The sequence below is a fragment of the Leopardus geoffroyi genome, chromosome D2 (assembly GCF_018350155.1).
Source record: "Leopardus geoffroyi isolate Oge1 chromosome D2, O.geoffroyi_Oge1_pat1.0, whole genome shotgun sequence".
NCBI classification, from domain to species: domain Eukaryota; kingdom Metazoa; phylum Chordata; class Mammalia; order Carnivora; family Felidae; genus Leopardus; species Leopardus geoffroyi.
The window spans coordinates 53286033-53302745 of NC_059334.1; the positions used below are offsets into that span (position 1 = coordinate 53286033).

The window sequence follows — 16713 nt, forward strand, 5'->3', positions numbered from 1 at the left end:
AAGGTTCGTTCTGTTAGTCACTGAATCGTTAGGTATTTTTTAACCAGTTATTATTGCAAGAATTTGGATCCTTCATGACAAAAAGCTCCACAATAAGCAGTATTATCATCTTCATAAACTTATCTTGACTGAGACTGTTGTTACACTACAAAAGAAACTACACTATTTAAAAAATTAAAACTGTTAAGAGCACCAACTGATTTATAAACACTGACATGTATTAGATGAGCAATCAAAAGAATATTCTTTATTATACATCATTTCATAAAACAATTAAATGATCTCTGTTGTCAGAAACTCAATTATACTAGTATCATGACCTTAACTGATTACAAGAAACTGCCTATTTTCGAAGCCATGACACAACTAAGAACAAGGTGAAATTCCTTTTGCGGTTCCAAAAGAATTTAGAGTTTTTAAAAACAAAGTCTCAGATTCATGGAGGTAGTAGAAAATTTAAAGATGATCAGGCCCAGCACCCACAACTAACAGCAAAACCAAGACTAGAATCCAAAAACAAAAGGGAAGAAATAACAACCAACACCACAGAAATATAAAGGATTTAGAAAGAATTCCATGAAAAATTACATGCCAACAAATCTGACAACCTGGAAGAAACAGACAGATTCCTAAAAACATACAATCTTCCAAAACTGAATCAGGAAGAAATAGAAAATCTGAACAGACCAGTTACTAGTGATCAATCTGAACCAGTAATCAAAAGACTCCCAGCAAACAAAAGTCCAGGACCAGATGGATTCACAGGTGAATTCTACCAAACATTTAAAGAAGAGGCACCTGGGTGGCTCAGTTGGTTGAGTGTCTGACTCTTGATTTTGGCTCAGGTCATGATATCACAGTTTGTGAGATCAAGCCCTACATTGGGCTCTGCTCTGACAGCAGGGAGCCTCCTTGAGGTTCTCCCTCCGTCTCGGTCCTTCCCCCAGTCGTATATGTGCACTAAATAAACTTAAAAATAAAATAAAAGGGTTAATACCTATTCTCCTCAAACTATTCCAAAGAATAGAAGAGAAAGAAAAGCCTCAAAATACATTCTATGAAGCCAGAGGTTACCCTGATACCAAACCCAAAGACACTACAAAAAAAAAAAAAAAAAAAAAAAAAAAAGCAACTTACAGGCCAATATCCCTGATGTATACAGATGAAAAATCTTCAACAAAATTTTAGCAAATTGCTTTCAACAATACATTAAAAGGATCATTCACCATGATCAAGTGGGATTTATTCCAGGAATGCAAGGATGGTTTGATATTTGCAAATCAATCACCATGATACACATCAACAAAGCAAAGAATAAAAACCATACAATCATCGCAATCAACAGATGCAGAAAAAGCACTGGACAAAGATCCAACACCTGTTTATGATAAAAACTCTCAACAAAGTGGGTTTAGCAGGAATATACATCAACATAATAAAGGTCATATATGAAAAACCCACAGTTAACATCATACACAATGGTGAAAAACTGAAAGCGTTTCTTCTAAGGGCAGGAACAAGACTAAGGTGTCCACTCTTGCCTCTTTTATCCAACATAGTACTGGAAGACCTAGCCACAGCAACATTAATAATGAAATAACAAAGAGAAACAATCCATAAATTCAATGATGCAGTCCCTGTGAAAATATCAATGGTATTTTTCACAGAATCAGAACAAATAATATTAAAATTTGTATGAAAGCACAGAAGACCCCAAACAGCCAAAGCAATCTTGAGAAAGAAGAACAAAGCTGGAGTTATCACAATTCCAGATTTTAAGATATACTACAACGCTATTGTAATCCAAACAGCATGGTACCAGCACAAAACAGACACACAGATCAATGGAACAGAATAGAGAGCCTAGAAATAAACTCATGCTTATGTGGTCAACTAATCTATAACAAAGGAAGCAAGAATATACAGTGGGGAAAAGACAGCCTCTACAACAAATAGTGTTCAGGAAACCGGACAGCTACATGCAAAAGAATGAAAGTGGGCTACGTTCTTACACCATACACAAAAATAAACTCAAAATAGGTTAAGAACCTAAATGTGAAACCTGAAACCATAAAACTCCTACAAGAAAACGTAGGCAGTAATCTCTTGAACATCAGCCTCAGCAATATTTTTCTAGATATGTCTCCTCAAGCAAGGGACATAAAAGCAAAAATAAACTATTGGGATTATGCCAAAATAAAAAGCTTTTGCACAGCAAAGGAAACCATCAACAAAATGAAAAGGTAACCTACTGAATGGGAGAAGACATCTGTAAGTGATATGTCCAATAGAGAGTTATTATCCAAAACGTATAAAGAACTTAAACAACTCAACACCCAAAAAATAATCAATTTAAAAATGGGCAGAGACCTAAACAGACATTTTTCCAAAGGAGACATATAGATGAAAAGATACTCAACATTAACAACCATGAGGGAAATGCAAATCCAAACTACACTGAGATAGGATCTCACACCTGTCAGAATGGCTAGAATCAAACAGAAAAAAGTGTTGGCAAAGATGTGGAGAAAAAGGAACCCTCATGCACTGTCGGTGGGAATGTAAACTGGTGCAGCCACTGTGGAAAACAATATGGAAGTTCCTCAAAAAATTAAAAATAGAGGGGCGCCTGGGTGGCTCAGTCAGTTAAGTGTCCAACTTCAACTCAGGTCATGATCTCATGGTACATGAGTTCAAGCCAGCATTAGGCTCTCTGCTGTCATCACTGAGTCCACTTCAGATCCTCTACCCCCACCCTCTGTCCTTCCCCCACTCATGCGTGTGATCTCTCTCAAAAATAAACATTAAAAAAAAATAAAAATAGAAATACTATATGATCCAGTAATTCCACTACTGGGTAGTTACCCAAAGAAAATGGTAAAAAGATATATGCACCCCCCCCCAAAAAAAAGATATACACACCCGATGTTCATTGCAGCATTATTTATAATATCCAAGATACAGAAATGACCAAAATATCCACTGATAGATGAATGGATAAAGAAGACACGGTGTGTATATACACGTGGAATATAACAGAATATTACTTGGCCATAGAAAAGAATGAGATCTTGTCATATGCAACAACATGGATGGACCTAGAGGATATTATGCTAAGTGAAATAAGTAGAGAAAGACAAATACCATATGATTTCATTTATATGTGGAATTAAAAAAAAAAAAAAAAAAAAACAACCCACAAAGAAACGAACAGCAGAATCAGACCCATAAATACACAGAACTGATGCATGCCAGAAGGGAAGCATGCTGGGGGATGGGCAAAATGGGTGAAGGAGAGCAGGGAATACAGACTTCGAGCTGTGGAATGATTCTTTTGATTCAAGGGAATGAAAGGTACAGCATAGGGAGTATACTCAATGGTATAGCGTTGCATGGTGACAGATGGTAGCTACACTTGTGGTCAGCACAGCATAAAGTACAGATCTGTCCAATCACTATGTTGCACAACTGAAACTAATGTAACATTGTATGTCAACTATACCTAAAAAAACAGATGTGAATAATCAAATGTTAAATTATGCTTATTATACTCTGTAAAAATATCAATATCAAATTGCAAAAGTTTACCTCAAACATTTAAAAAATGTAGAACGTACAACGAATAACTTTTACAGGACAAGGTCTCACTTATGTGAAATGCTTTATTTCTTTATAATGGCAGGCATAAGCTTCTGTTTTACTCTAGAGCTGACTAGATTCTTCAATTCTATAAAATTAACCATCAGGATTTTAAATGCACTCAATTCCAAGTGGCTTTAAGACAAATAAACATTTGCTTTACTTATCTGATCATCTGTCTTCCCCACTAGAAGGATGGGTATTTTTGTCTCTATTGCTTATTGTTATATCCACAACACCTAAAATAATTCTGGCACATACTAGTTATACTAATTTTTACTTTTTATTTATAATTCATGAAAAATAAAGGAGGATTAAAAGTAGATCTTGTAACACCAACCTGCAAAACTGGTATTAACCCTACAACACCTTTACTATTTAAGCCTCTATCTTTCCTCTAACCTTTCACTGGGACCAAACTTCCTCAATTAAAAATCTATTCCTAATAAAACACAAATAAAATGATAACTAATGCTAATAGAACAGTAATAGAACTAATCATGGTGGAATTTCTAAAACATTAAATAAAAACGATTCATCTCTGCGAAAACAAAAACAAGTCTAGAATCCAGTGGACTTCAGCCTTTGTGTGTAGAGTTATTTTCCACAGCACTGTCCTGTCCCTTACGTCCCCTTACGTCCTATGCCTTTTCAAACCACCTTAGTTCCTATGAATAACTCAGAAACACAAGAAATCTTGGAAATACACTCCAACCTCTAATTTCTTTATAATAAGAAAACACACACAAATACTATTTACTGGCTACATTGACATTTTTTACAACAAGGAAATGGCAAACTAAGCAAAAACTAAATTGAGTTTATGATTAGGGATCCCCACTTCCAGGAGCCCATGTCCCTGGACAAATTCATCCAACAAACACTAAACTCGTACTATATGCCAGACACTGTCCCAAGTGCCAGGGATACCATTATAGGGAATCTTTGCTTCTTCAGAGCTCCTGGCTCCAAATATAACTCTACATATCCTAAAATAGCCTGTAAAGTTGGGCAAAGGATCACCATGTTAACTGAACTGGAACCCATTCTCCCTACTAGACCCTGGGAGCATTCCTAAAAATCCAGACATTTTTTTAGCTGCTGGTGTTAACAGCATAGAGAAAAATGGCAAGGGTTAGAAATAGAAGGATTCTTTTTTCAAATAAGGAAACTGAGGCCCAGAAGTGTAAAGATCACCTACCTTTTAAAATTCTTTATAAGCAACTACCCTTTTAAATAAGACCTCCTTGAACAAATCTTTATTTTTCCAATGTTACCCTCTTCACCTGTATCTGCACTTTTTCCACTCCTCCCTTAGGCATTATTCTCCTACACAAGCTTCTTCTCTCAGCCACCAATACCAATTCCCTATTTCTGCTACCACACTTCTGTTCAAGTCTGCTCTTCCCAACTACTATCTAAATTCTCCAAATTCAATATGTTTTTTCCAAAGTCACCCTGTAGGGTCCCATGAAACTTGGCTTCTAGTCCCTCCCCTTTATTTGCAGGTTACCAGTGAAATGGTCTGGTCTTTTCCCAAGGCCCTAGTCTGCTTAAAACCTCTTTGGCTGGTCAGGACGGGGCGCCTGGGTGGCTCAGTCGGTTAAGCGGTGGACTTCGGCTCAGGTCATGATCTCGAGGTCCGTGAGTTCGAGCCCCGCGTCGGGCTCTGTGCTGACAGCTCAGAGCCTGGAGCCCGTTTCGGATTCTGTGTCTCCCTCTCTCTGACCCTCCCCTGTTCATGCTCTGTCTCTCTCTGTCTCAAAAATAAATAAACGTTAAAAAAAAAAAAATTTTTTTTTAAAAAAAACCTCTTTGGCTGGACACTTCTAACCATTCTGCTTCTGGTATCTTCTGCCTCTGTAACCTCCAGCCTCTCCAACTGTTTCCTCATCCCTAAACGTCAGCATTCCTTAGGATGTAGCTTGGGCCCTCTGTATCTCTACACAGATCTTTCCTATATACCCATCTGTGTCAGTGTCTTCAACCATCATCTCTACAAAGAACTTTCAGACGTAGGAAATCAGCTCAGACCTTCTTAGGAAGGTCAGCTCAGACCTTCTTAGGAAGGTCCAATCATATTTCAAATATTTCAAACCTCTCCTTCACTATTCAGCAATAGCTCCGGACTCAATATCTGCCAACTCACCATATACCAAGTTTATCCCTTCCAAAACCATCTCCTTGTCCTGACTCCCCCATCTCTACTACAGATACCAAGCTACCTCTAGGGAGGGAGATAATATAATGGCCAACCCTGTGATTCTTGACTGAGCCCATCTGGCTTCTGGCTAGGCCACTTATTAGCAGTGTATCCTTGAGCAAGTTAACCTCTTTGAGCCTCAATATCCGTATTTGAAAAAAAGAAAAGAACCACAATATCTCTCTCACAGAACTATTGTGGCCATTAAACACATGGGAAGCTCCAAATAGAAGGCGAAACACATAAGAGGCACTCAATAAATATTAGCTACTAAATCTTCTATGGTTCACATTAACAGCAGCACTGAGAGCTTCACAACTAAGCCTACTTAGCTTCCACCGTAGCTTAGTCTTGTTCTAGGTTCTGGACCTATTTCTTATCCTTAAACAGGAAATTTAAGTCACTCCAGTTCAGGACTTATCAACCTGGTTCTGATCTTCAAACTGAACTCTTTCCTTAACTACCAATCTACAACCTAGATCACCATTTTGGTTCTGGGTATTTAAGGACTACTCAGTCTTGTCCACTGCCCTGAGGGGCTCTGAGTCACCTAACTTCCTGATGGTTAACAGCTAGCTCTGAAATGCTAGCCCCACCACTGCAGCTGAACAACCTGTCCTCTTGGCATGCCTTTAGAACACCAGCCACCCACCATGCAGTATCAACATTTCACCTAACTGGACTTCTTCCCACTGCCTGGAGGTGAATGTCTCCGCAAGAGCTTCCCTCCCCTGGTGGCCCCTCCTACTCAAGCCTCATCTCAGCACTAATCTCAAAGTCATTCAGGCCCAACACCTTAGGCCTCTTGGGTTCCTCCGTTTCCCCCATACCCAATCAAAGCTGCTAAAATCTTTCACACAATCCTCTGCACTCTCCTTTCCTTGTTTGGACATCTTTATCCTTTATCAGTCTCTGACTGCATTTCAACTGTGCTTCCAAAAAACAGCCAGATTAATCATCAGAAAAACATAGCTTTCATATGTGACTGCACTTCTTAAAAGCATTTGAGACTCTCCACTTCCTATAGGATAAAATCTACTGTCCTTTGATTATATTGTGAATTTTCCTACTTCTAAGCTTTTACTAACACTATTCCTTCTAAAATAGCCTCTCTTCCCCTTCTCTGTTCACCCAAATTTTATTATTTCCTTCAAAGACATTTACCCAAACCCTATGTTCTCTGTGAAACCCTTTGTGATATCCCTTTGTGAGCAGAGGGGAAGCAGTGCAAATAATCTAAGAGCAAGTCAAGTAAACAGACCAGTGTGACTTGGAATGGGGCGAGAGTGATTATTTTGGAAACAAGATCAGAGAAGTGATGGGAGGCCAGGTCCCATGGGGACTTCTTGGCTATTATAAGGATGTTTTCTTTAAATATGAGCAAAATTGGGGTGCCTGGGTGGCTCAGTCCGTTAAGTATTTGTCTTTGGCTCAGGTCATGAACTCGTGGTTCATGAGTTCAAGCCCTGCATCAGGCTCTGTGACAACAGCTCAGAGCCTGGAACCTGCATCAGATTCTGTGTCTTCCTCTCTCTCTCTGCCCCTTTCCCCCTCATGCTCTTTCTCTCAAAAATAAATTAAAAAAATTTTTTTTAAATTAAAAACATATATATAAGCAAAATGGAGATCAACTGCAAGGTTTTAAGCATTTACTAGCAAAGATATAGAACTTGGATTTCAAAAAAGATCATGCTACCTGTGGCGAAAAGAACAAGCCATACATAGACAGGAAAGTGAAGAAGCAAGGAAACTGATTAAGAGGCTATTATAGTATCTGGGTAAAAGACTGTGATTAGAACCAGGGTGGTGGCAATCAGAAGTGGTCTGAATCCAGATGTATATGCTGACTGATGAGGGATATGAAAACAAGAAAGGAGTTAAGGATGACTCCAAGTTGTTAGCCTAAACAAGTGGAAGAACAGAGGTGTTACTGATATGAGGGAGAAGATGGTGGGAGGAGCAGATTTTGAACGTGGTAAGTTTAAGACATATATTGGCCATTGAAGGGAAATGTTGAATTGGAAGATTATTACCTAAATCTGAGATTCAGGGGAAAGAGATACATTTGGGAACTCTCAGAATACAGATCAGGCGGGTTTCACAAAATATCTGTGATGTTAATTGTTCTGTAACTGTTCTGCCCCATACAGTAGCCAAGAGCCACATACGATTTGAAATGCAGCTAGGATGACTGAAAAACTGAATTGTTAATTTTCATTGATTTGCATTTAAAAGCACATGTGGCTCATGGCTGCACAGTGAACAAAGCATATATAAATAATATTTAAAACAAAGTGACTGAATGAGAACCCTAATTGAGTAGGTAGAGATTGGGTACTGGGCACACCAACGACACGGATTGTGATAGAAAAAAATAAATAAATCAAAACAACCCAAATCCCCATAAACAACAGAACAGAAAAATAATTAGTGGCATAGTCACATAAGACTGCCATTCAGCAGTGAATGTATACATCTACATGGATCTTGAAACAATGTTAAATGAAAAAAAAAAACTCAGAGAAGAAAATTATCTATCAAGGTCAAATGCAGAAAAAACTAAAAAGTATACTGTTTAAGACTATATTCAGATTAATAAAGTATAAAGAAAATCAAGGGTATTATTATCTAAATACAGGATAACATCACCTCTCCAAGGGAGGGAAAAGGTTGCAACCAGGGAGGTGAGCACAGAGAGTTACTGGAAATGTTCTATTTCCTAAACTAGATGGTAGGTACATAGATGTTTATTTTGTTATTCTTCCTTATCCTATGTGGGGAATAAGCTTACCAATTCCCTGAGCCTGCACTGATGGATTAACAAGACACAAAGAATTAGAAAGCCATAGGATGTTCACACCCAAGTTTGGGTAAACAAGATCAGGTAAATAGGTATAGGTAAGGCGAGGCAAAGGCCCCAGTATAGAACAAAGGTATATGAGATAAACAAGATTACGTATTCAGGGCAGAAATGCCCCCTAACTTAGTACTATAGCAGAAAGCTTTCACAGGAAGGAAGGACCAAATTAGGTAAACAGGTAAATAGGGCTATAGACCACTGCGGAGAAGTTGCCCAGAGTGGAGCTAATTAGCAAAAGAAAAGTGCCTTGTTTACCCTGAGGGAGCATGCTCTTTCTTGTCCCCTAGACCAGTTCAGGTAAACAGAGGTGGTGCCTCACATCTGCTGTAAACAACCTTCCCCCTGGCTGCCCGCTACCCAGCACCAAGATTTTGTTTTGTATTAACCCAAACCCCTAACACCACATATCTTCAAAACCTCCTTTCCCTCACGCCCATGAATTAATGTTCACAGTTTCATTGTCTCTTTGTGCACATTCATCACCGTGTTTGTAAGCCTTCTGATCCTAATAAAAACGGAGCAAGGACCCTTAATCGGGTTGTCTTCCCCCCAACATTGGCCATCTCTCGCATTTTTAATCCTGTGTACTGCTTTCCTGCGGGACAAAAAAGAATTCCAGACCCAGAGTCTACAACAATCCTATATACTGTTCCATGTATGATATTAATTAAAAGTAAAAATATATATATAAGGTAGTATATGGTTAAGTGTCAAATAAATGTTTCAAAATCTTGAATAAATCATTAAGTTTAGAAAAAGGAAAGACAATGGTGTGACGTTAATAAGGTCTAAAAAAGAATGACGGAAAAGAAAGAAAAGAGAGGGGCACGTGGGTAGCTCAGTTGGTTAAGTGTCCAGCTCTTGGACAGTGCTCTTGACAGTTGCAAAGCCTATTTGGAATATTCTCTCTCTCTCTCTTTTTCTCTCTCTCCACCACCCCCCCCAGTCTACCCCTCCCCCATGCACTGTCTCTCTCAAAATATATTAAAAAAAGAGAGAGAAAGAGAGAGAGAGAAGGCCATTCTAGAATTGAGAATGAACAGCTCATGTACAAGACACAGTAAATTGGTGGGTCTGACTAGAGAAGAGGAAATTTAGGGTGAAAAGTTAGGCTAGGGCCTGCCTATGAGATGCTTAAATGCTGGATCAAGAAGTTTGGACTTGATCTCCACAGATGAAAGGATTAAGAAGACACACACACACACACACACACACACACACACACACACGTACATACAATGGAATATTACTCAGCCATAAAAAAAGAATGAAATTCTGCCATATGCAAAAACAGATGGATCTAGAGGGTATAACGCTAAATGAAATAAGAGAAAGACAAACACCCTATGATTTCACTCATATGTGGAATTTAAGAAAACAAAGGAAAAAAAGAACAAAAAACCCGACTCTTAAATATAGAGAACTGGTGGTTGCCAGAGGGGAGGCAGAAGAGGTGAAATAGGTGAAGGGGATTAAGAGTACATTTATCATGATGAGCTCTGACTAATGTATAGAATTGTTGAATCACTATACTGTACAACTGAAATATAACCCTGTATGTTAACTATACTGGAATTAAAAAAATACGTATCTAGAATTTGTAGATGTGAGATGTCAGGGAAGATAGTCATGGCCTTAATTAGCATGGTGGTTGGAAGATTAAGTGTACTCCAAGAAACTTGAGGATGAAAGACTCAAAAGAGTTTGGTCTTCAGAACAGAGTGAGAGAAAAATAGATGCAAAGACTACTCCAATTTTCAAGCTAAACTAAGAAAATGATTAACATCAGGGTGCCTGGGTGACTCAGTAAGTTGAGCAGTCAACTCTCAATTTTGGCTCGGGTCACAATCCCAGGGTCCTGAGATCCAGCCCCAAGTCGGGCTCCACGCTGAGTGTGAGACTGCTTAGGATTCTCATTCATTCTCTCTCTCTCTCTCTCTCTCTCTCTCTCTCTCGCGCGCGCGCGCGCGCGCGCACGCTCTCCCCCCCCCCGACTCATGCTCTCTCTCTAAAAAGAAATTAAAAAAAAAAGTTTTTAAATGATTAACCTCAATATTTGCAAAACTAGGGAAATCAACAGAGAAAACTGGTTTTCAAAAAAGACCATTCATTCATTCATATAATAAATATGTCAAACAAAGTATGATACCTTCCCCTCAGGGAGCAGCTTGTGAGTGCCATTTTTTTTTTTTTTAACAGTTACACACTTTTTAATGGGCAAAGAGAAACTATACAGTTCTTTGGGAGTCATAAAAGCTTTTATAGCTTTTAATGGTACAAGAGTTTCTTAAGTCCCACTTTTATTTTTTTTTTTAAGAGAGAGAAAGAGAGTGCACACAGGAGAGAGGAAAAGGAGGAGGGGAAGGGGAAAGGGGAAGAGGGGGAGAGGGGGAGAGGGGGAGAGGGGGAGAGGGGGAGAGGGGGAGAGGGGGGGCAGAGAGAGAGAGAGTATCTTAAGCAGGCTCCACACTCCACACAGAGTCCAACTCAGGGCTCGATTCCACAACGCTGGGATCATGACCCCAACAGAAATCAACAGACAGAGGCCCAACTGACTGAGCCACCCAGATGCCTCTCCAAGTCCCACTTTTAAAAGAAAGAGTACTGTAATAAAAACACTGAGCTGCTTTTCAAAAAGAATTGAAAGAGGCAATAGAAAACAAGAGTGGACATGTATAGTAAAAGTTCATAAGAAGTGGAATTATTTGACTGAAAGTTTCTTGAGGACAGAATTTATCACTGACTTGCTTTGCAAACCGCACCCCCACCCCCCACCGCCCAGTGCTGAGCACACTATAGTGAATGATCACTACAAAATAGATACTCAAATAATGCTAAAGGAAAAGAGAAGAGTGAGGGGTGACTCAAGAAAAACTTAGTAATGCCTACCAAGCCTCCAGAACCCAGCATACCGGAAGGATCTACCCCTTTAGGTATCTACCCCTGTAAAAGGAAAATGCTTTAGCCTTGTCACCTTGACTGAAAGGTAGGTTGATCATCTAGGGACCTCTTTAGGAGATCTAAAATACCAATATAAAAATAGAAAGGAGGGGGCGCCCAGGTGGCTCAGTCAAGCATCCGACTTTGGCTCGGGTCATGATCTCACTGCTCATGATCCTGCGGTTCGTGAGTTCGAGCCCCGCATCGGGCTCTGTGCTGACAGCTCAAAGCCTGGAGCTTGCTTCAGATTGTCTCCATCTCTCTGCCCCTCCCCTATTCGTACTCTGTCTCTCTCTCAAATATTAAAATAAAACGTTAAAAAATTTTTTTAAAGAAAAATAGAAAGGAAATCAATTGTTCTAAAAAACATATGTTGAATTTCTGCTCCCCACACTACTTACTCCCTGGTAAGATTATCCCTAACTTTAAAGGCAGATAGACAGAATGTAACATTTTACTGTCTACGGTTTGGGCTAATGCTAATTAAAGATACTCAAAGGTATCTTTTCCTTTTAGACCATTAAAAAACATTTTTCTGGTTAAAAGTAAAATAAAAGCCTGGGGGCACCTGGCTGGCTCAGACAGTAGAGCCTTCAACTCTTGATCTCAGAGCTCTGAGTTCAAGCCTCATGGTGGGCGGAGAGCTAGTTTGCTTGCTTACATACATACATACACACACAGTGGTTGTACCACTTAAAAAAAAAAAAAAAAAGTAAAAGCCAGGATCTTAATAGCTAGTCCCATATGGCACACTGTTACCTATGCCCACAGAACAGAGAAATGCAAAGTAGAGCAGCCTGCAAAGTGAGATGACCAATGTACAGGTGTTTCAAGTAGCTGCCAGGCACTGGCCTATTACCTCCAGGTTTCCCGAGATAATCACAACTCCAAGTTATCCAATATGGCTAAACAGGGGACAATGAGACTGCTTTTTAAATGAATTGATCTTATACAAATGCTTTCAGACCATCTCTTTCTCAAGAGGTTAGAACAGGGAATGAATGCCTCAACACTGGCAAAGGCAGTATAACATAACAGTTAAGAACTCAGGCTCTGGCACCAGACAGACATGGGTTAAATCCCACGTCTCTTGCAGTAAACAGCCCTGTAACCATCTCTGTTAATACATCTCCCTACTATGTACAGATTCGATTACCTTAAGATTTTGAATATGTGGCAGCTTCAGATGTTAGTACTTTCCTTCTTATAACTACACCCCAATCCCTTTGATTTTCCTGTATTTTCCTTACTAGTCTCAACTGCTAATTTTTACTGTAGAGCTGTCTAGATGTTGATCTCATTCATTATCCTTGAATCTCCTGAATTTCCTTCTCTGAGAACAACCTTATCTTGAAGCTCTGGCAGTTCAACCCATGCCCTGAATTTCATCAATGAAACTGAAGAGCAGTGGGAGAAAACCACAAAGAAAACTGGATTGTAAACAGAACATACAAACCTCTTTGTTGTATAAAACTTCAAATTGATGATTTCTTTAAAATCCCAAATTCTGGGTGCCTGGCTGGCTCAGTCGGTAGAGCATGTGACCCCTGACTCAGGTTTGTGAGTTCAAGACCCACTGCTGGGTGTACAGATTAGTTTAAAATAAATCTTTAAGGGGCACTTGGGTGGCTCAGTCGGTTGAACATCTGACTCTTGATTTCTGCTCAGGTCATGATCCCAAGGTTGTGGGATTGAGCTCCACGTCGGGCTCTGTGTGCTGAGCATGGAGCCTGCTTAAGATTCTCTCTCTCCTCCCCTCCCCGGCTTACTCTCTAAAAAACAAAATACTTGGGGCGCCTGGGTGGCTCTGTTGGTTGGGCAGCCAACTTCGGCTCAGGTCATGATCTTGCGGTCCATGAGTTAGAGCCCCGCATCAGGCTCTGTGCTGACAGCTCAGAGCCTAGAGCCTGCTTCAGGTTCTCCGCCCCCCACTCTCTCTCTGCCCCTCCCCCACTTGTGCTCTGTCTCACTCTCTCAAAAATATTAAAAAAAAATTAAAAATAAAAATAAAGACATGAACGCATCAAAAATGAATTCATTAAAAAATAATAATAATAAATAAAAAATAAAATACTTAAAAAAATTTTTTTTATCCCAAATTCTGTACACTGGAGAATATGGAGCTAAACATAGCCTAGGAGCAACAAATTAGATCCCGAAAAAAATCCTGACCTGAAGAAAGCCTGTGGAAGTACTCTGCCTCTGCTCACCACTCCCACTTCTTTCTCTAAACTCAGGGATCTAATTTATGCTTGTTGTAGTGGATTTTGCAAATAGTGGGGGAAAAGAGGAGGGAAAACAGGTTTCACAGATTTTTCATTTGCATCAGGCACCATTACTACCATCCTACTTCAGTAGGGAAAGACTAAGTCCCAACCAGTTTCTCTGCTTCAGGTCTCTCCACTCACTTACAGCCTGCACACAGCCACCAAACTAATTTCCTAAATTAGCAGTTTCATTAGATCACTCCCCACCTCAAAAACTCTTAGCGGCTCCCTAAACTATGCACTGAAAAAGCCCAACTAAAATTCAAAGCCCAGGCTAGCATTATCCCACTTTTATAATACAAGACTTGTCTCCTAATTGCCCCACAGAAATTCTCTAAGGCTCCAACTAGCCTAATCTGCTCACTGTCCATCCCCCACCCCCAACCCCTGCACTCCTAGGCTGATTACACCCACCACCGTCCACCCTCCACACTTTCTGCTTTTCCTTCAAAGGCCAGACCCCCTCCTCTATCTCTGCCCTGCACTATGCTCCCAAAGCACGCACTGTCTGTATTGCCCATCTTCTGACCCTAGCCAAACATATGCTTTTTAGCTGGCTATATATTCTCTTGGCATCTCAATCCGCTCAAACGAAGTCAAAGTTCCTTGGAAAGCAGACTACATACTTACACAGGTCTATCACAGTGCCTCGCACTTAGTAGGTCCTAGATATTTTTAAAAAAACAGAGGAGCTCAAATGATACATCTAAGTAGGGCAAGACAATACTGCCCATCTTTGCCGATTCCCCTCTGTTCACAGTAAAAGGGATTCAGCGTTCGCGACAGGGCTGTGTATTTCTAGTATACACGGAGCAGCGAAGTGGAGAGAGCACGCCACCGGATGGCAAAAAAACACCCGCGTCCCCATCCTGGTTTTTGCCACAAGCCCTGCAATTGGGAAATCACACAATCTCTCTGGGCCTCGGTTGTCTCAGGTGTAAAACAATGGAGCTGTTTTGATGGATCCCTAGGTATCCTTCGGCTCCCGAATTCCCCGGGACTGGAAATCCAACACCCATCTACTCACTAAGGCGCAGGCAGGCAAACTTTTACGGTGCCCGACGCAGGCATTTCCATATAGTAGTGGAAACTCCGTTCTCATGGAAAAAAAGCAGGGCTGAGAGGAGGATAAGAAGCGGTCTCCCTGGACTGGGATTCCTTTACCCCATAGCCAGGGGCAGTCGGACTCGGCTTCCTGCCTCTCACAGGCAGACTCCCCGGAGAGTGGCGCGGCACCGCACGGCTCCGGGAGCGGGCCGGGGTGACTCCGTCCGCGCCCCGCGCCCCCCGCACTTGTGACACACGCCCCGTGACCCCGGGTCACAGTCCCCGTCCGCCCTCACCCGCCCCAGGGGCGCCCTCCTCTCCCAGCAAGGCCCCTCGCTCCCGCCCGCCCGGCCGCCCTTCCGGGCCCCGGAGCGGCCTCTGCGCGGGCGTCCGGGCCCCAGGCCGGCGGGACTGGCGGCGTGAGGGGCGGCGGCGGCGGCTTTAAGTGCTGAATCACCACTTTGCAACCCGAGCTCCAAACCACCGTGACCCGCGGGCCCCGGGGGCCCGGTCGCTCCGCTCCGCTTACCCACAGAGGCGCTCCGGGGGCGGCAGGCGGGCGCCGACGACGGAGCGGAAGGTGCTGGGCCGCGCGGAGTGCAGCAGCCACGCTAACCGGTACCGCATACCCCAGCGCAGCCGCCGGGAGCACCGCGGACGCTTCCTTCTGGCGCCGGGAGCCGGCCCTGCCCACTGCGCATGCTCAGTCCGCCGCGCCGCGCCGCTTCCCGGGAGCCGCCGAGCGGCCGGCGCTCCGGGTTTTGCCTGGAACCCGGCAGGGCGGGGGCGGCAGCGGGGACGACAGGCGTCCCCGGCCGGAGCCAGCGGGCGGGACGGAGTCTGGGCGGGGAGCTGCGGGAGCCCGGCAACCAGGCTTTACCAGGCCGGGGGTTTCCCGGCTGGGTCACACAGGGACGAGATGGGAGGGCGGCGAGGTGTATCTGGCTTAAGTGTTTGTAAGGGGCAGGGTCTCACGAATACCGTGGGAGCACAACGAGCCATGTTTGCGGAGTCGCCCCCATTGGCTTTCGCCCTGGGCAGTGCAGGTGTTAGAAAGAAGCCCGCGGACCAGGCGGCGCGCGGCCCGCGGGCTCCCTCTAGAGCGCGATGCGGACCCTGAGGGGGAGTTAGCAGCTCCTCCAAGAGCCGGGGGAGATGGGACCCGCAACAGCGAAAAAAGGTTTCCGTGGCCTTTCAAATCCGGAGTAGAAACTCCTACTCTGCATTACTGCTGTATTAACACAACACTACACGTATATATAGTAGTACTACCATTGCCAGTTGTACCTTAGTCATTATTTATAACACAAGACTTTTTTCCCTGATGGCTTTACGGAGCTGTGCATCCAAGAACAATCTAATAGTTGTTATGGATCTGACTTTCCGTTACATTTCCATTTTACAAGGGTCTTTAAGGCAGAGTGCAATTAGGGATAGTGACTCCCAAGCGTAAGTACCTTTAGGTCTCTGATGTGGCAGATGGAAGTCTGCTGCCAAAAACAGTGCTTTCAGTCCTATTATTGTTTCAAATGGGAATTCGGGAGAAGGTTCCCTTAATTAAGCGGATGCTTCGTTAAGGAGGTACAGGGATCTTTTTAAAAATCGTTTCAGCTAAAGGCAGACGTTGGATGGATGGAAACTGAGGTATCAGAGATGAGGAAGTGCAAAATAGGGTAAAATTCCACAATATTACATTCTAGCCTCACCCCACCTGTATTAGTGTCCTGTGGCGTGATAACAAATTATCACAAAGTTAG

General features: G+C 42.3%; 1 protein-coding gene across 3 annotated transcripts in view; it reads right to left on the reverse strand.

Annotated features, from left to right (window-relative positions):
• IDE (insulin degrading enzyme) overlaps positions 1-15783 on the reverse strand; it is a 113520-nt gene extending 97737 nt beyond the window's left edge. The window contains exon 1 of one of the 3 annotated variants that reach the window (XM_045438219.1): positions 15486-15783. In XM_045438219.1, the coding sequence (XP_045294175.1) occupies positions 15486-15583 (98 nt within the window). In that variant the 5' untranslated portion in view covers positions 15584-15783. Of the gene's footprint in view, positions 1-14936; positions 15235-15485 lie in introns of those variants that run through there. The other 2 variants (XM_045438218.1, XM_045438220.1) reach the window with 2 other exon arrangements.
• Positions 15784-16713: the final 930 nt, after the last annotated feature.